This window comes from Narcine bancroftii, chromosome 4, assembly GCF_036971445.1.
Source record: "Narcine bancroftii isolate sNarBan1 chromosome 4, sNarBan1.hap1, whole genome shotgun sequence".
NCBI classification, from domain to species: Eukaryota; Metazoa; Chordata; class Chondrichthyes; order Torpediniformes; family Narcinidae; genus Narcine; species Narcine bancroftii.
Genome location: NC_091472.1, coordinates 200,768,936 through 200,786,865, shown reverse-complemented (window position 1 = coordinate 200,786,865; position 17,930 = coordinate 200,768,936). Strand labels below are relative to the sequence as shown.

At 44.1% G+C, this 17,930-nt stretch overlaps 1 protein-coding gene across 1 annotated transcript in view; it reads left to right on the top strand.

The window, feature by feature from the left end:
• Window positions 1–17,930, top strand: part of sxph (saxiphilin) — a 184,933-nt gene that overhangs the window by 158,240 nt on the left and 8,763 nt on the right. Inside the window, exon 13 of the mRNA XM_069933630.1 lies at window positions 4,461–4,623. Within this exon, the coding sequence (XP_069789731.1) occupies window positions 4,461–4,623 (163 nt within the window). The remainder of the gene's footprint in view (window positions 1–4,460; window positions 4,624–17,930) is intronic.

Sequence of the window (17,930 nt, the reverse complement as noted above, 5' to 3'; positions counted from 1 at the left end):
CACGGATGGCAGTCTCTTCAATCTGAGGCGCCTGCAAGCTCACACCAAGACACAAGAGAAACTTGTCCGTGAACTACTCTTTACAGACGATGCCGCTTTAGTTGCCCATTCAGAGCCAGCTCTTCAGCGCTTGACGTCCTGTTTTGCGGAAACTGCCAAAATGTTTGGCCTGGAAGTCAACCTGAAGAAAACTGAGGTCCTCCATCAGCCAGCTCCCCACCATGACTACTAGCCCCCCCACATCTCCATCGGGCACACAAAACTCAAAACGGTCAACCAGTTTACCTATCTCGGCTGCACCATTTCATCAGATGCAAGGATCGACAACGAGATAGACAACAGACTCGCCAAGGCAAATAGCGCCTTTGGAAGACTACACAAAAGAGTCTGGAAAAACAACCAACTGAAAAACCTCACAAAGATAAGCGTATACAGAGCCGTTGTCATACCCACACTCCTGTTCGGCTCCGAATCATGGGTCCTCTACCGGCATCACCTACGGCTCCTAGAACGCTTCCACCAGCGTTGTCTCCGCTCCATCCTCAACATTCATTGGAGCGCTTTCATCCCTAACGTCGAAGTACTCGAGATGGCAGAGGTCGACAGCATCGAGTCCACGCTGCTGAAGATCCAGCTGCGCTGGGTGGGTCACGTCTCCAGAATGGAGGACCATCGCCTTCCCAAGATCGTGTTATATGGCGAGCTCTCCACTGGCCACCGTGACAGAGGTGCACCAAAGAAAAGGTACAAGGACTACCTAAAGAAATCTCTTGGTGCCTGCCACATTGACCACTGCCAGTGGGCTGATATCGCCTTAAACCGTGCATCTTGGCGCCTCACAGTTTGGCGGGCAGCAACCTCCTTTGAAGAAGACCGCAGAGCCCACCTCACTGACAAAAGGCAAAGGAGGAAAAACCCAACACCCAACCCCAACCAACCAATTTTCCCCTGCAACCACTGCAACCATGTCTGCCTGTCCCGCATCGGACTTGTCAGCCACAAACGAGCCTGCAGCTGACGTGGACATTTACCCCCTCCATAAATCTTCGTCCGCGAAGCCAAGCCAAAGAAGAAGAAAAACATAGTGCAAGAGGGAGGGCTTCAGGTTTCTGGATCATTGGGCTCTCTTTCTAGGGAAGGTGTGACCTGTTCTGACAGGATGGAAAGGAAGGTTTGTGAGTGCTGCTCCAGTGGGTTTAATCTAGATTTGCTGGGTGGGGGGGGGGGGTGCGGTGGGAACCCTCCCAGAGTGCCAGACAGTAAAAGGAGTGGAGGTGGGAGTGGATAATGCGAAAATTGCATGTAACGTAAGAAGTCAAAGTGCTGTACATGGTGTAAATTTTCTCAGGTCATCTATTTCAATGCAGGAAGTATTGTAAGAAAGGCAGAGGAGCTTAGAGCATGGATTAGCACGTGGAATTATGACATTGCAGCCATTAGTGAAACTTGGCTGCAGGAGAGGCAGGACTGACAGCTGAATATTCTGGTCAGTCATTGGTTTAGAGGTGATAGAAAGGGGGAGGAGTGGCATTACTCGTCAGTGAAACTATCACAGATGTGCTCAGACAGGCAGACAAGAGGGCTCGTCTCCTGAGGCTATATGGGTGGAGTTGAGGAACAGGGAAGGTATGACCATACATAAAATTCTTTGACTTTTGTCTATCGTAAGGCAGACAGAAAATTGCCACTTTCCCAGTGCCCCTCACAGAAACCTACAGCACCTGATGTTCCTCAGCCATCTCCCCTCCAAGTACTGACCAGGCCTGGGCCGGATTAGCTTCTGAGATTGGACAATATCAAGTGTATTCAGTCTATTTGGCTTCTTATGTGAGGTGTACAAAAATAAATGGAACAAAAATCTCAAAAAAGATATCAGGAAGGCTAAAAAGACATGAGGTTGCTTTTGTAGACAGTGTAAAGGAAAATCCTAAGGGTTTCTACAGGTATATTAAGAGCAAAAGGATAGTAAGGGACAAAATTGGTCCCCTTGAAGATCAGAGTGGTTAGCTTAGTATGGGGCCAAAAGAGATGGGAGGGATCTTAAATATTTGTTTTCATCAGTATTGATGTACCATCAACAATCACAAAAGACTGAAGTTGTGAAGCTGACAGGCTTTTATTAACTATAGACTGAAACAGCCGTCAACCTCACTCACTGATCAAGGCAGAGTGAAATGAGGAGCATGCAAAGGCCTATGGGTAGGATCAGCCTCGGAAGGCGTGTCCAGCCAGCAGCAGCCAATAGCATAACAGAGATTTACCCCAAGTATTCACGCAGGAAACAGGCACAGAGTTGGGAAAAGTAAGTGAGGTCACGGAACCAAAACAGATTAAAGAGGAGTAAGTGCTTGCTGACTTAAAGCAATAAGGGTGGATAAATCCCCAGGCCTTGACTAGATATTCCCTCGGGTCTTGAGGGAGGCCAGTGTAGAAATTTCAGGGGCCCTGGCAGAAATATTTAAAATGTCCTTAGCCACAGATGTGGTGCAGAAGGATTGGAGGGTAACTCGTGTTGTTCTATTGTTTAAAGTCTCCAAAAGTAACCCTGAAAATTATAGGCCAGTGAGACTGATGTCAATAGTAGGTAAATTATTGGATGTTCTATGAGATCAGATGTACAATTATTTGGATAGCCAGGGACTGATTAGGGATAATCAACATGTCTTTGTGCATGGTAGGTCATAGTTAACCAATCTTGTAGAGTTTTTTGAGGAGGTTACCAGAAAAGTTGACAGAGTAAAGGCTGTGGATGCTTTCTACGTGACAAGGTCCCACATGGGAGGTTAATCATGAGGGTTCAGACTTCAGGTATTCGTGATGAAGTAGTGAACTGAATTCAATAATGACTGGATAGGAGAAGTCAGAGAGTGAAGATGAATGATTGCTTCTCAGACTGAAGGCCCGTGATTAGTGGTTTGCCTTGGGGATTGGTGCTGGGACCATTGCTGTTTGTCATCTATATCAATGATGTGAATGATAATGTAGTAAATTGGATCAGCAAGTTTGCAGATGACACTAAGGTTGGAGATGTTGTGGACAGGGAAGAAGGTTTTCAGAGATTGCAGAGGAATCTGGACCAGCTGGAAAATGGGCTGAAAATGGTAGATGGAATTTAATGCAGACAAGTGTGAGGTGTTGCATTTTGGAAGGACAAACCAAGAACGGACATACACAATGAATGGTCAGGCACGGAGGAGTGCAGTAGAACAGAGGGACCTGGGAATACAGATACATAATTCCCTGAAAGTGGTGTCACAGGTGGATAGGGTTTTAAGAGAGCTTTTGGCATATTGGTCTTCATAAATCAAAGTATTAAGTACAGGAGCTGGGATGCTATGGTAAAGTTGTATAAGACATTGGTGAGGCCAAACTTGAGTATTGTGTGCAGTTGTGGTACAGGAAAGATATTACTAAGACAGAAAGAGTGCAGAGATTTACTAGGATGTCGTCCGGACTTCAGGAACTGAGTTACATGGAAAGGTTAAACAGGTTCAGACTTTATTCCCTGGAGTGTAGAAGAATGAGGGGAGATTTGATGGAGGTATTTAACATTATGAGGGGGGATGGACAGTTTAAATGTAGATAGGCTTTTTCCACTGAGGGTAGGTGAGATACAAACCAGAGAACATGAGTTAAAAGTGAAAGGGGAAAAGTTTTGGGGGAACATGAGGGGGAATGTCTTCACATAGAGAGTGGTGGGAATGTGGAATGAGCTGCCAGCTGAATGTGGACTCAATTTTAATATTTAAGGAGAATTTGGACAGGTCCATGGATGGGAGAGGTATTGGAGGCTAGGGACTGGGTGCAGGTCAGTTAGACCTAAGCAAACAAAAAGGTTCTGCACAGACTAGAAGGGATGGACCTTTGCCTGTGCTGTAATGTTCTATGGTTCTAGATCAAGTGCTGTGTCAGAGGTAGTGCTGTTCCAGGGAGGTAGAGGAACTGGTCTCCCACAGAGCCAGGGAGAGGTTTCATATACAGTGAGATGTGGAGAGGTGTCCCATCAAGAGAGAGAGGCAGTGGAATTGGAGTCCTGGATAGAAAGGCTGAGGGGTGTGTGTGTGTGCGTGTACATGAGTATGCACGTGTGCATGTGTATGCTTGCGTGCGTGAGCGCGTGCATGGGAGAGAGAAAGAATGCATCAATTCCAACAGACAGTAGAAGTCCATTCCAATTCTGATGAGGCTCCTTGATCATTAACATTGATTCTATTTCTTTGTTCACTGAGGTTATCTGATTGTGTCTGTCTCTGGCTGTTTGAGTGCATACGTGCATTAGTTTGCGTGCCCATCTGTGTGCGCGTGCATGCATTTTGCTCCTTTCGCTTGCGTGTCAACTCCGTATGATGAATCTCCTTAGGCCTGTCACAGGCACCAGACGTAAACCAAGGTAGCCTCATTCTGACTGAATGGTAAAACTGCCGCATTAGGTCAGTTCCTGTTTCCCACTCCCCCCCCAGCCTACACCGATTACTTCCGCAAGGGATGCATGCCGGGATCCAGTAGCAAGGGCAAACTGTGCAAGGTCTGCATCGGACGGCAGCAAGCTGATTCAAAGCCTCCCAGCGGGAGATGCGCTGCAAACCATGATGAGCTCTACTATGGGAATCTGGGTGCCCTGAGGTGAGTAGCACACCAGGTAACAAGGTCCTTGCTTCCTTTTCTTCATCTGCCGAGGAACACTCCTCGTGCTGAAGATACGCGAGGGAACTGAGAAAAGGCAAATAGTTAAGTCAGGTTTCAGATGTATTGTCGGAGTACGTACACGACATCACATACAGCCCTGAGATTCCTTTTCACTGCGGGCGGAGCAGAATCATCACTAACTGGTAGTGCAAATAAACTGTACACATCGTAAACAAATAAAGAACTGTAAACCGGTAACAAATGTAAACAAACTAACTTCAATAAAGTGCACGTCGGAGTCCTTAAATGAGTCTCTGATTGAGTTTGCTGTTGAGGGGTCTGATGGTGGAGGGATAGCAGCTGTTCCTGAACCTGGTGGTGCGAGTCTTGTGGCACTGACACCACAGCAGCAGCGAGAACAGAGTGTGTGCTGGGTGGTGAGGGTCTTTGATGATTCCTGCTGCTCTCTGACGGCAGTGTTCCCTGTAAATGTTCTTGACAGTGGGAAGGGTTTTCCCTATGATATCCTGGGCTGTTTCCTCTACCTTTTTGCAGGGCTTTACGCTCAAAGGTATTGGTGTCCCCATACCAGACTGTGATGCAGCTGGTCAGCGCACTTTCCACTACTCCTCTGTTGAAATTTGCCAGGGTTTCTGGTGTCATACCACACCTCCGCAAACTCCTGAGGAAGGAGAAGCGATGACGTGCTTTCTTCACGATGCCATTGGTGTGTGGGGTCCAGGAAAGATCCTCTGAGATTGTGACTCCCAAGAACCTAAATGTGCTCACCCTCTCCACCTCTGAATCTGGATTGTATACCTCTGGCATCCCTTTCCTGGTCAACAATCAGTTCCTTAGTTGGCGGCTGGGCACGATCCTGCTGACCGGATCCCCCCACCCCAACCTCCTTCCTCCAGCCACGGTCACATCGGGACCGAATAGGGATCCGCTCGGTCATTTATTAATTCGCAGGTTTTGTTAAAACCCCGATTACAAATCCGTTAAAAAGAAAAAAAAGGAGGAGTCACGTGATGGAGTCGTGGCCGGACGGTGAACTCCAGCCCTTTCCAGAAAAGTCGGAAAAAACAAAGGAAAACACAAAGGCACAAAAATAAAAATTAAAGTGAGTATAAAGGTGGAAAGAAGATGGCAACGAAAAAAGAAAAATCGAAACCAACGGTAAGAAGAGAGGAAGAGAAGACAACGGAAGAAGAGGAGAAGGCCTTACCTGTTCGAAGAGGCCCGCGGTGGAGAGAGAAACCCGCTCCCTCAGGTCGGTAGAAAGTGGACTACAAAAATGGCTCGCTGAGCCGAGTAAAAGTGCGCAACTGCGCATGCGCGAAACACACCGACGGGAGGGGTGACCAGCTGGGGAGTCGATCTCCACAGCCGGGAATGACAGCTGCAGAACAGCTGCAGCAAGAGGAGAACATAGAAGACAACGAAAACAAGAAAGAAGAGAAGAAAAAGACAACAAAGAAACAACAGATGGCCAACCCAGATGAAGAAGAAATGGAAGAAGAAGAGTACAGTGAAATAGAAGAAGAAGGGAAAGGCAAGACAAAGGATATACTTTCTCTTATTAAAGAATACATGGAGTCATTTAAAGAAGGGCAAGCGCAAGAATTTAATGATTTAAGAAGAAGAATAAACAATACAGAAGAGAAAATGAATAAAATAGATATGACCTTATCAGAAATGGGAAAAAGAATGGACAAGGTGGAAGAACGAGAAGCAGCAGTAGAAATGGAGGTAGAGGACTTGAAAAAGAAATTAGAGGAATCTAATAAAAAAGTTAAAGAGACACAAGAACTGTTAGCTCAGAAAATAGATATAATGGAAAATTATAACAGAAGAAATAACATAAAGATAGTGGGCCTTAAGGAAGATGAAGAAGGCAAGAACATGAGAGAGTTTATAAAAGATTGGATCCCTAGGATCCTAGGATGTCCAGAACTACAGCAAGAAATGGAAATAGAAAGGGCACATAGAGCAGTGGCCTTTAAACCACAACCACAACAAAAGCCAAAATCTATTTTAGTAAAATTCCTAAGATATACTACAAGAGAAAAGGTACTGGAGAAAACAATGGAAAAAGAGAGGGCAACAAGCCACTGGAGTACAAAGGGCAAAAAATCTTCATTTATCCAGATATAAGTTTTGAACTCCTGTAGAAGAGAAAGGAGTTCAATACAGCAAAGGTGATTTTATGGAAGAAAGGGTATAAATTTATACTAAAGCATCCAGCGGTATTGAAAATATTTATTCCAGGACAGCAAAACAGACTATTCTCGGATCCAGAGGAAGCACGAAAATTTGCAGAACAATTACAAAATAGACTGAGAGATGAAGACGTGTAACGAGAGTACAAAAGACTGCGAACTAAAAAGACAAATAAGTTTTGAACTCCTGAAGAAGAGGAAGGAGTTCAATACATCGAAAACGATCTTATGGAAAAAAACTATTCTCGGATCCAGAGGAAGCAAGGAAATTTGCAGAACAACTACAAAACAAACAGAGAGATGAAGACATGTAATAAGAGTAAAAATGACCACGATTTATATGTATGTGGGTAAAGAGGTATATGTGTGTATATGTATAATGTGCATACATGAATGTATCCGTATTTAGAGGAAAATATAGATAGTATAGACAAGAATTAATAAGGGAAGGAAATGGAATAGAGGGAATAAGGAGGGAATTAAAAGAGTGACCTTTGTTAGATATGAAAAGTGAAATCTTTTCTGGGGGGGCTGGGTGGGGAGGAGTTATGGTCACTGCAAAATCAGCTGACGCTTGCGAGTGAATTCGCAAATCCAAATGGAAAGGGGAGATGTGGTTGTCCGACAAGGGATAAAGGACAACTCAGGAGGGGAAGGGGAGATTGGGGCTAAAGAAGTTTTAAATAGGAGAATAAGGAAAATGTATGATGTTTTAGGAATGTTGTCTTATAAAGGGTTCAAAACAAGAAAACAGAAATGGATAAGAAGGAAAGGTAATGATGGAGAAACGGAAAGGGAAGATAAACAAAGTATAAAATGGCTACTTTGAACTATATGACTTTAAATATTAATGGAATACATAACCAAATTAAAAGGAAGAAACTGCTAAATTTACTGAAAAAAGAAAAAATTGATAAAGAATTTGTGCAAGAAACACACTTAACTGAATTGGAGCACAAGAAATTAAAGAGAGATTGGGTAGGACACGTAACAGCAGCATCGTATAATTCAAAAGCAAGAGGAGTAGCTATATTAATTAGTAAAAATGTGCCATTTAAAATAGAAGAGGAAATAATAGATCCAGCAGGGAGATATGTAATGATAAAATGTCAGATATATTCGGAGTTTTGGAATCTACTCAATGTATATTCACCTAACGAAGAAGATCAAAAGTTTATGCAAGATATATTTTTGAAGATAGCAGATACGCAAGGAAACATATTAATAGGAGGGAATTTCAACCTGAATTTGGATTCAAATATGGACAAAACTTGGAAAAAAATTAACAGAAAGAACAAAGTAACCAAATTTATAATTAAATCGATGGAAGAAATGCAACTTTTGGATATATGGAGGAAACAACACCCAAATGAAAAGGAATATTCATATTACTCGGCTAGACATAAAACATACTCAAGAATAGACCTATTTTTGTTATCAGCTCGTATGCAAGATAGAGTAAGAAAAACAGAATATAAAGCTAGAATACTATCGGACCATTCACCCTTAATATTGACAGTAAAGTTAGAGGACATCCCTCCAAGAATGTATAGATGGAGATTAAACCCCATGTTACTTAAAAGGCAGGATTTTAGAGAATTTATTGAAAAACAAATTAAAATGTATTTTGAAATAAATACGAAATCAGTGAAAGATAAGTTTATATTATGGGATGCAATGAAAGCATTCATTAGAGGGCAAATAATAAGTTATGTAACCAAGATGAAGAAGGACTATAATCAGGAAACAGAGCAGTTGGAAAGGGAAATAGTAAATATAGAAAAAGAATTAGCAATGAAGGAAGATACAACTAAAAGAAGAGAATTGGCGGAGAAAAAAATAAAATATGAAACACTACAAACATATAAGGTGGAGAAGAATATAATGAAGACAAGACAGAAATATTATGAACTAGGTGAAAAAACGCACAAAATCCTAGCATGGCAGCTTAAGACAGAACAAGCTAAGAAAATGGTATTGGCATCAAGGAAAAAAGACAAACAAATTACATATAATCCAAAAGAAATTAAGGAAAACTTTAGAGAATTCTATGAACAAATACCGAACTGAAAATGAAAGGAAAGAAGGGAAAATAGCTGAATTTCTAACTAAAATTGAACTACCAAAACTACAAATAGAGGAACAAAATAAATTAACAGAGCCATTTGGAATAGTAGAAATACAAGAGATAATAAAAAAATTACCAAATAATAAGACACCAGGAGAGGATGGATTCCCAATAGAATTCTATAAAACATTTAAAGACTTATTAATTCCGCCCCTCCTGGAAGTAATCAACCAGATTGATAAAACACAAAGCTTACCAGATTCATGTAAAACAGCAATAATTACAGTAATACTAAAGCAAGGGAAAGATCCACTCACACCAGCGTCATATAGACCAATATCTTTACTTAACACAGATTATAAGATAATAGCTAAACTATTAGCAAACAGATTAGCAGAGTATGTACCGAAAATGGTAAATCTAGACCAAACTGGATTTATCAAAAAAAGATGCACAACAGACAATATTTGTAAATTTATTAACTTAATTCATGCAGTAGAAGGGAATAAAGCACCAACAGTAGCAGTTGCTTTAGACGCAGAGAAGGCCTTTGACAGAGTAGAATGGAATTATTTGTTCAAAGTATTGCAAAAATTCAGTTTACCGGAGAAGTATATTAATTGGATTAAAGCATTATATAAGGGACCATTAGCGAAAGTGACAGTAAATGGACATGTATCAAAGCAATTTAACTTAAGCAGGTCAACACGGCAGGGATGCCCACTGTCACCTTTATTGTTTGCGTTAGCTATAGAACCACTAGCAGAATTGATAAGAACAGTAAATAATATAAAAGGGATAAAAATAAAAGACAAGGAATATAAAATCAGTTTATTTGCGGATGATGTTATAGTATACTTAACAGAACCAGAACTATCAATAAAAGAATTATATAAGAAATTGAAGGAATATGGAGAAGTGTCGGGTTACAAGATCAACGTAAATAAAAGTGAAGCAATGCCTATGAATAATGCGGATTTCTCAAAATTTAAGAAGGAATCACCATTTAGATGGCAAATGCAAGCAATAAGATACCTAGGTGTACAAATAAACAAAAATCTCGGCCAACTATATAAACTCAATTATTATACACTAATGAAAAAATTACAGGACGATTTAGAGCATTGGAAAGATTTACCACTAACACTAATAGGAAGGATAAACTGTATTAAAATGAACATTTTTCCAAGGATATTATACCTATTTCAGGCATTGCCAATACAACTGACAGAGAAATTCTTCAAGGAGTTAAAGAAAATAATAAGGAAATTTTTATGGAAAGGGGGGAAACCGAGGATAGCACTAGATAAATTAACAGAATGGTATAAACAAGGAGGCTTACAACTGCCAAACTTTAAAAATTATTATAGAGCCGCACAATTAAGATACCTATCAGATTTTTATCAAACAAGGGAAAAGCCAGATTGGACTAGATTAGAATTAGATAAAATAGGGGAAAAGATACCTGAACACATATTATATAAATGGGATGAAAAATTGGTACAACATAGAAGTTCTCCAGTATTACATCATCTACTTAATATTTGGAAGAAGATTCATGTAGAAAGAAATAAAACAAATTATCAATTACCAAAACTAATATTGACGCAAAACAAGTTACTCCCTTTTACAATAGATAACCTTTCCTTTAGAGAATGGGAGAAAAAAGGGATTAAAAGAATATAAAATTGTTTTTCAGGAAATAGATTCTTATCCTTTGAACAAATGAAAGATAAATACAATATAACTGGAGATACAGCGCTGGCATATTACCAATTGAGATCCTACTTGAAGGATAAATTAGGAAGCAGTTTGAGTTTGCCAGAGGGAAGTAACTTTGAATATGTGATTACAGATACAATGATAATCAAAAGATTTATAACAAATATGTATATTAAACTGCAAGAAAAGGAGAATGAGGAAACAAATGGTAAAACTAAACAAAAATGGGAACAAGATTTAAATATAAAGATAAAAAAGGAAACATGGGAGAAGTTATGCTCTGGAACGATGAGAAATACAATAAATACGAGGTTACGTATGATACAATATAACTGGATACACAGGCTATACATTACACCTCAAAAGTTAAATAAATGGGACCCAACAGTATCTGATAGATGTTTTCGATGTAAAAAATAAATGGGAACAACAATTCATGCAATCTGGACATGTGAGAAAGTAGAAAAATTTTGGGAAGATCTAAATCAGATATTAAATAAAATAACAGAAAACAATATACCAAAGAATCCAGAGATCTTCCTCCTAAGTAACATAAAAAACAAAGAATTTGGAATTAATTTGGAGGATGCACAAAAAAGATTTGTTAAGATAGCTCTAGCTGTAGCAAAAAAATGTATTATGTCAACCTGGAAATTGGAAGATAATTTGAAAGTACAACAATGGTATATAGAAATGAATAAATGTATTCCATTAGAGAAAATAACATATAGTTTAAGAAATAATATTGAAATATTCGAACAAATATGGGAGCCTTACATTAAACACAATAGAAAAAACCTACCAGCGATAATCACTACCTAAGTTAACGGAAGGAAAAGGAAATGAAAAGAATGGACTCAGTGGAATTTCTGGTGTATTTTTATTGAATGACAACATTGTCTGACTGGTTTGATGTATCCTAGATTTTGTACTTAAATGGACGGGAGGGGGGAGGTAGGGAGGGTGGGATGGGAGGAGGGAGGGGGGTGGGGAGAAAATGGCACTGTATATGTGTGAAAAGGAAAAAGTGTGCATCATGGTTAATGTGATTTATGGTGTGAAAAATAAAAAATTTAAAAAAAAGAAAACAAAAAAAAAACAATCAGTTCCTTAGTTTTGGTGATACGGAGTGCAAGGTTGTTGTTGGTGCACAATTCAGTCAAGTTTTCAATCTCCCTCCTGCCTGCTGACTCATCCCCTTCCTTTATACAACCCACTTCTGTGGTATCTTCGGCAAATATGTAGATGGTGTTATTGTCGTACCGAGCCACACAGTCTGTAAAGTGAGTAGAGCAGGGTATAAGAACGTGCCCTGTGGTGCTCCGGTACTGATGGAGATTATGGAGGAGAAGTTCTTACCCATCTTCACTGATTGTGGTCTGGAGATGGGGAAATCCAGGATCCAATTTCACAGTGGGGTGTTAATTCCCAGGTCTTGGAGTTTGCTGATCGGTTAAATGCTGGACTGTAGTCAATGAAGAGCATCCTGATGTATGCATCTTTGGTGTCCAGGTGTCGCTGTCCCCTCACCTTAAACCTATATTCTCTGGGTAAAAGGCTCTCCGCATTCACCTGATCTAGTCCTCTCATGATTTTGTACCCCTCCTCTTCCTGCACTCCAAGGAATAAAACCCCAGCCAGCTCAACCTCTCCCTGTAGCTCAGGCCCGAGTTCTGGCAACTTCCTCGTCAAATGGTTTCTTTTCTCCACGTTCATGATAAGTGACGTGTTTCAGGGACTGGATCTGCCCCCTTTGCCTCTTGCACTCTGAGTTGGGGGAGTGGAAGTGGCTCACTGACCCCATTCAGGTATCTTTCCAGCCCTGTCATACTGACCCTCAGGGTTAAGCTCCCACCTGAATGGTTGTCAGTGGGCCCTGTGCACTCAGGGTCTCCTGGCCACAGCCAATTCGAGGGCAGGGGGCAGTGAGGGGGGGTGAGATGATTGCCCACCTCTCCGACTTATGCTTGCAAAAAAAGTCCAGAGCAGGACACAAGGGTCCTTGTGTTGGCCCAATGTCAGTAGTAGAGTAACCGAGGACTCTCTGATCCACGGTCTGTTCCCAGGGACACATGCCAAGTCAGACCTTCAGTGCTGCTGGAAGGTCATCAACTCGGTGAAAGGCACACTGTGGTCTGCCCAAACCCCATTGGTCTCCCAGCACAATGAAACGCTCAGTTAGGGAATGGTGTCACTGCCCGTTCCAGGCTGCAGGAGGAAGCACTTTGCCAAAGCAAAGGCTTTTTGCGGAAGGCCCAGCATCTAAGGTCCAGCTGCATCTGCACGCTGAGAGGCTGGGTCCAATGCACAAACCTCAAACACAGCAGTGCAATCGTCCCTTTCCATGGACTGTGCTAATGCATCATGTTAATACCATGAATGGGAGGTGTACAGAGAGGTTTAACACAATGTGGCTGTGTTACTGGGTTTATTGTTTCTTTAAATTGTATGTACAGCATGGAAACAGGCCCTTTCGGCCCATGCTGCCCAAACACGCCAATAAACCTACACCCCCTGCTGTTTTTTTTTTGAAGGGTGGGAGGAAACTCTGGGGAAAACCCATGTAGACATGGGGAGAACGTACAAACTCCTTACGGACAGCGTGGCATTCAAACCTGGGTCGCTTGCGCTGTAACAGCGCTGCGCTAACTTTTCTGCTGTCTTTTCTGGATGGTAGGGGACATCCTGACTGACGTCTATAAACCCAGGAGAGGCATTGACAAGGTGGACCATTTCCCCAGGGTCCCACACTAGAGGATGAAGTTTAAGGGAGATGTGTATGGGGCAAATACTTTGCACAGAGAGTGGCGACTGCCTGGAATGGGCTGCCAGGCATAGTGGTGGAAGCAGGTACACTAGTCGTGTTCAAGAGGCTTCCAGATACACAGGAATATGAAGGAGGGTGGGGGGGAGGGGTATGTATCAGCAGCAAGCATCAGAGGTTGAGTTTGATTATGTTCAGCACATTGCAAGGCCTGTGCTGGAATATTCTGTGATCTATAAATAACTATATAACTATTACAGTACAGAAATAGGCCATCTTGGCCCCTCTACTCCACATCAATTTAACTTATCTCCTGCTCCCTCTCCATAACCCACTGGTCCCCTCACATCCATGTACTCATCCAACCCTCTCTTAAATGACAAACATGACCCTACTGCAACCACCTCCTCCGGAAGGTCATTGCACTCAGCCACCACTCTCTGAGTGAAGAAGCTTCCCCTCATGTTAGTTCTAAACTTTTGCCCCCTAACCCTCAACTTATGACCCCTCATTCCAATCTCATCTTCACTCAAGGGGAAGAGCCTATTCACATCTACTCTATCTATCCCCCTCATAATTTTAAATACCTCTATCAAATCCCCCCTCAACCTTCTACGCTTCAATGAATAAAGACCCAGTCTACTCAATCTTTCTGCGTATTCTAGATACTGCAATCCAGGCAACATTTTAGTAAATCTGCAGACAAATGTACAAATGCACAGACAAGACACGATAATGAATGTAAAGAAGTGTCCTCACCATTTTTCCAATTTTTTTTTGCATGTATTTTTTTTCATAATGTTTATTTTTTAAATGAAAGGCCTTGGAAGAGTGTGAAGACAGTTCCTGTGTGAAACCTGCTTCCCAGTGGCACCTTCTTCTAAAGACCTATGGGCCGGCCCATTCATTGCTCACCATAACTATGTGGGGAGCATTGTGAAGAGTTAATGGGAGAATAGGCTGTGGGGAAAATGAGTGAGGAGTGGGATCACTTTGTGAGCTAGTATCCACTCTGGTGGGACGAACTAGCTTTTTTCTGTACTGTAAGGAAAGATGGAAATAAATGTTCCAATTATAAAGATTGGGAGATTGCTTCGCAGAGAACCTTGGCTCTGTTCGCCAAAGGGACCTGCCAGTGGCAAACCATTTCAGTTCTGCATCCCACTCCCACACTCACATGTCTGTCCATGGCCTCATGTACTATCCCACCAAGACCACCTATAAATTGGAGGAAAAACCCCTGAATTTATTGTCTGGGCTCCCTCCAACCAGATGGCATTAACATCGACTTTTCCGGATTCTGTTAACCTGCTCTCCTTTCTTCCCCCCCCCCCCACCCGTCAGCCCTCCACACCCCCCACCCGTCAGCCCTCCACTCCCCCTTCCCTCTCTATTTACAGTCATCTATCCTCCCCCTGTTTCCTGCTGTCCCCTGCCTCCTTTCTCCACCTATTACCTCCTGTCTTTGGGACACCCCTTACCCTTCCTCCCCTTACCTTTTCGTTTGGACACCTGCCGACATTTTCCATATCTTGATAAAGGGCTCAAGCCCGAAACGTCGGTTATGCATTTTTATCATTGCTACATAAAGGACATGTTGAGGAACTTTGGGGGACATCCGATGCGCTCTAGTATTTGCCAAAGCCCTTTCCTGCTCACGGTGTCGAAGGCTTTGGTGAGGTCAACAAAGGTGATGTAGAGTCCTTTGTTTTGTTCTCTGCACTTTTCTTGGAGCTGTCTGAGGGCAAAGACCATGTCAGTGGTTCCTCTGTTTGCGCGAAAGCCGCACTGTGATTCTGGGAGAATATTCTCGGTGACACTAGGTATTATTCTATTTAGTAGAATCCTAGCGAAGATTTTGCCTGCAATGGAGAGCAACGTGATTCCCCTGTAGTTTGAGCAGTCTGATTTCTTGCCTTTGTTTTTGTACAGGGTGATGATGGTGGCATCACGAAGATCCTGAGGCAGTTTACCTTGGTCCCAACAAAGCTTGAAAAACTCATGCAGTTTGGCATGCAGAGTTTTGCCGCCAGCCTTCCAGACTTCTGGGGGGATTCCATCCATACCTGCTGCTTTGCCACTTTTCAGTTGTTCGATTGCCTTATATGTCTCATCCAGGGTGGGAACCTCATCCAGCTCTAGCCTTAGGGGCTGTTGAGGGAGCTGGAGCAGGGCGGAATCTTGGACTGAGCGGTTGGCACTGAAAAGAGATTGGAAGTGTTCTGACCATCGGTTGAGGATGGAGATCTTGTCGCTGAGGAGGACTTTTCCGTCTGAGCTGCGCAGCGGGCTTTGGACTTGGGGTGAGGGGCCGAACACAGCCTTTAGAGCCTCGTAGAAACCCCTGAAGTCGCCAATGTCCGCGCTGAGCTGGGTTCGTTTGGCGAGGCTAGTCCACCACTCATTTTGGATCTCCCGGAGTTTGCGCTGAAGATGGCTGCATGCGCGACGGAAGGCTTGTTTCTTCTCTGGACAGGACGGCTTTGTAAGGTGAGCCTGGTGGGCAGCTCGCTTCTTTGCCAGCAGCTCCTGGATTTCCTGGCTGTTTTCGTCAAACCAGTCCTTGTTTTTCCTGGAGGAGAAGCCCAGTACCTCTTCAGTGGATTGCAGTATGGTAGTCTTCAACTGATCCCAGAGGGTTTCAGGGGACGGGTCCGTGAGGCGGGTTGCAACGTCGAGCTTTGCTTTGAGGTTTGCCTGGAAGTTTCCTCTCGCTTCGTCTGACTGCAGGTTTCCAACATTGAACCTCTTTCTGGGGGCTTTATTGTTCCTGGGCTTTGGCTTGAAGTGAAGGTTGAGCTTGCAGCGAACCAGCCGGTGGTCAGTGTGGCATTCCGCGCTAGGCATGACCCTGGTGTGGAGCACATCTTGTTTGTCACTTTCTCGCACCAGGATGTAGTCCAGGAGGTGCCAGTGTTTGGATCGGGGATGCATCCAGGTGGTCTTAAAGCTGTCCCTCTGCTGAAAAAGGGTGTTTGTAATGACAAGTCGCTGTTCTGCGCAGAGCTCCAACAGGAGGCGCCCATTGTCATTGCACTTGCCAACGCCATGCTTGCCCAGGATTCCTGGCCAGGTTTCTGAGTCTTTGCCGACACGAGCGTTGAAGTCGCCCAGGATGACAACCTTGTCGGCTGTAGGGGTACGTTGGATGAGGTTGCGCAGGTCGGTGTAGAACTTGTTCTTTTCTGCTGGTTCCGCCTGGAGGGTTGGAGCATAGACACTGATGAGGGTGATGTGACGCTTGTTTTGAAGTGGGAGTCGCATGGACATGATTCGGTCTGAGAGGCCTGTCGGAAGGTTTTCGAGTTTGGAGGCAATGAAGCTCTTGACCATGAAGCCTACACCAGATAGGCGTCGTTCATCCGAAGGCTTGCCAGACCAGTAGAGTGTGTAGCCCGCGCCGCGTTCTTGGAGGCTGCCTACATCTGCCAGGCGGACTTCACTGAGAGCGGCTATGTCGATGTCAAGTCTGAGGAGTTCATGTGCAATGAGAGCAGACCTACGTTCAGGTCGGTGGCTGTCAGCCTTGTCTAGCATGGTTCTGATGTTCCAGCATGCTAGCTTGAGTTTGTGAGCATCTTTTGAGGGGGAGGACGTGGAGGGGGAGGACGTGGAGGGGGAGGACATGGAGGGGGAGGACGTGGACCTGTCGTCGGGCCTGCGCAAAGGAGCTTTTAGGTGGAGTGCAGTGCGCGCAGTACTGGCCCCACCCTTTACACCCATGGTTCGTGTGCCGTGGCCAAGCAAGCTGGGACGTGGCAGCGAGGTCCTTGGGTCGTAGGTTTTATATCGGAGTGGCCTTCTCCTATGCAGGTTTCTTACCCGGGCTGGAGGGGCCTGCCTCCCCTCCTAGGTCGGTCCATACTGCCCGGACCGGGGCCGAGGCCGCCGCAGTTCACCCTGTGCCTGGACTGGGGCCGCCGCCTCCAACTCTCTGCCCGTATCGGGGCCTCCGCCTGCCTCACACGACCGAGGCCAGGGCCGCCGTCTCCCCCTTGCTCCTGCCCGTATCGGGGCCGCCGCCGTCTACCCTTCGCCCGGACCGGGGCCGGGGCCGCTGCTGCTCTCCCTGTGCCTGGACTGGGGCCGCCGCCTCCCACTCCAACTGCACGAAAACCAACAAGGTCGGGTCAGATACAGCAATGAGCTCTCTGAACCCTTCTCCATTAACAATGGCGTGAAGCAAGGCTGTGTTCTCGCACCAACCCTCTTTTCAATCTTCTTCAGCATGATGCTGAACCAAGCCATGAAAGACCCCAACAATGAAGACGCTGTTTACATCCGGTACCGCACGGATGGCAGTCTCTTCAATCTGAGGCGCCTGCAAGCTCACACCAAGACACAAGAGAAACTTGTCCGTGAACTACTCTTTGCAGATGATGCCGCTTTAGTTGCCCATTCAGAGCCAGCTCTTCAGCGCTTGACGTCCTGCTTTGCGGAAACTGCCAAAATGTTTGGCCTGGAAGTCAGCCTGAAGAAAACTGAGGTCCTCCATCAGCCAGCTCCCCACCATGACTACCAGCCCCCC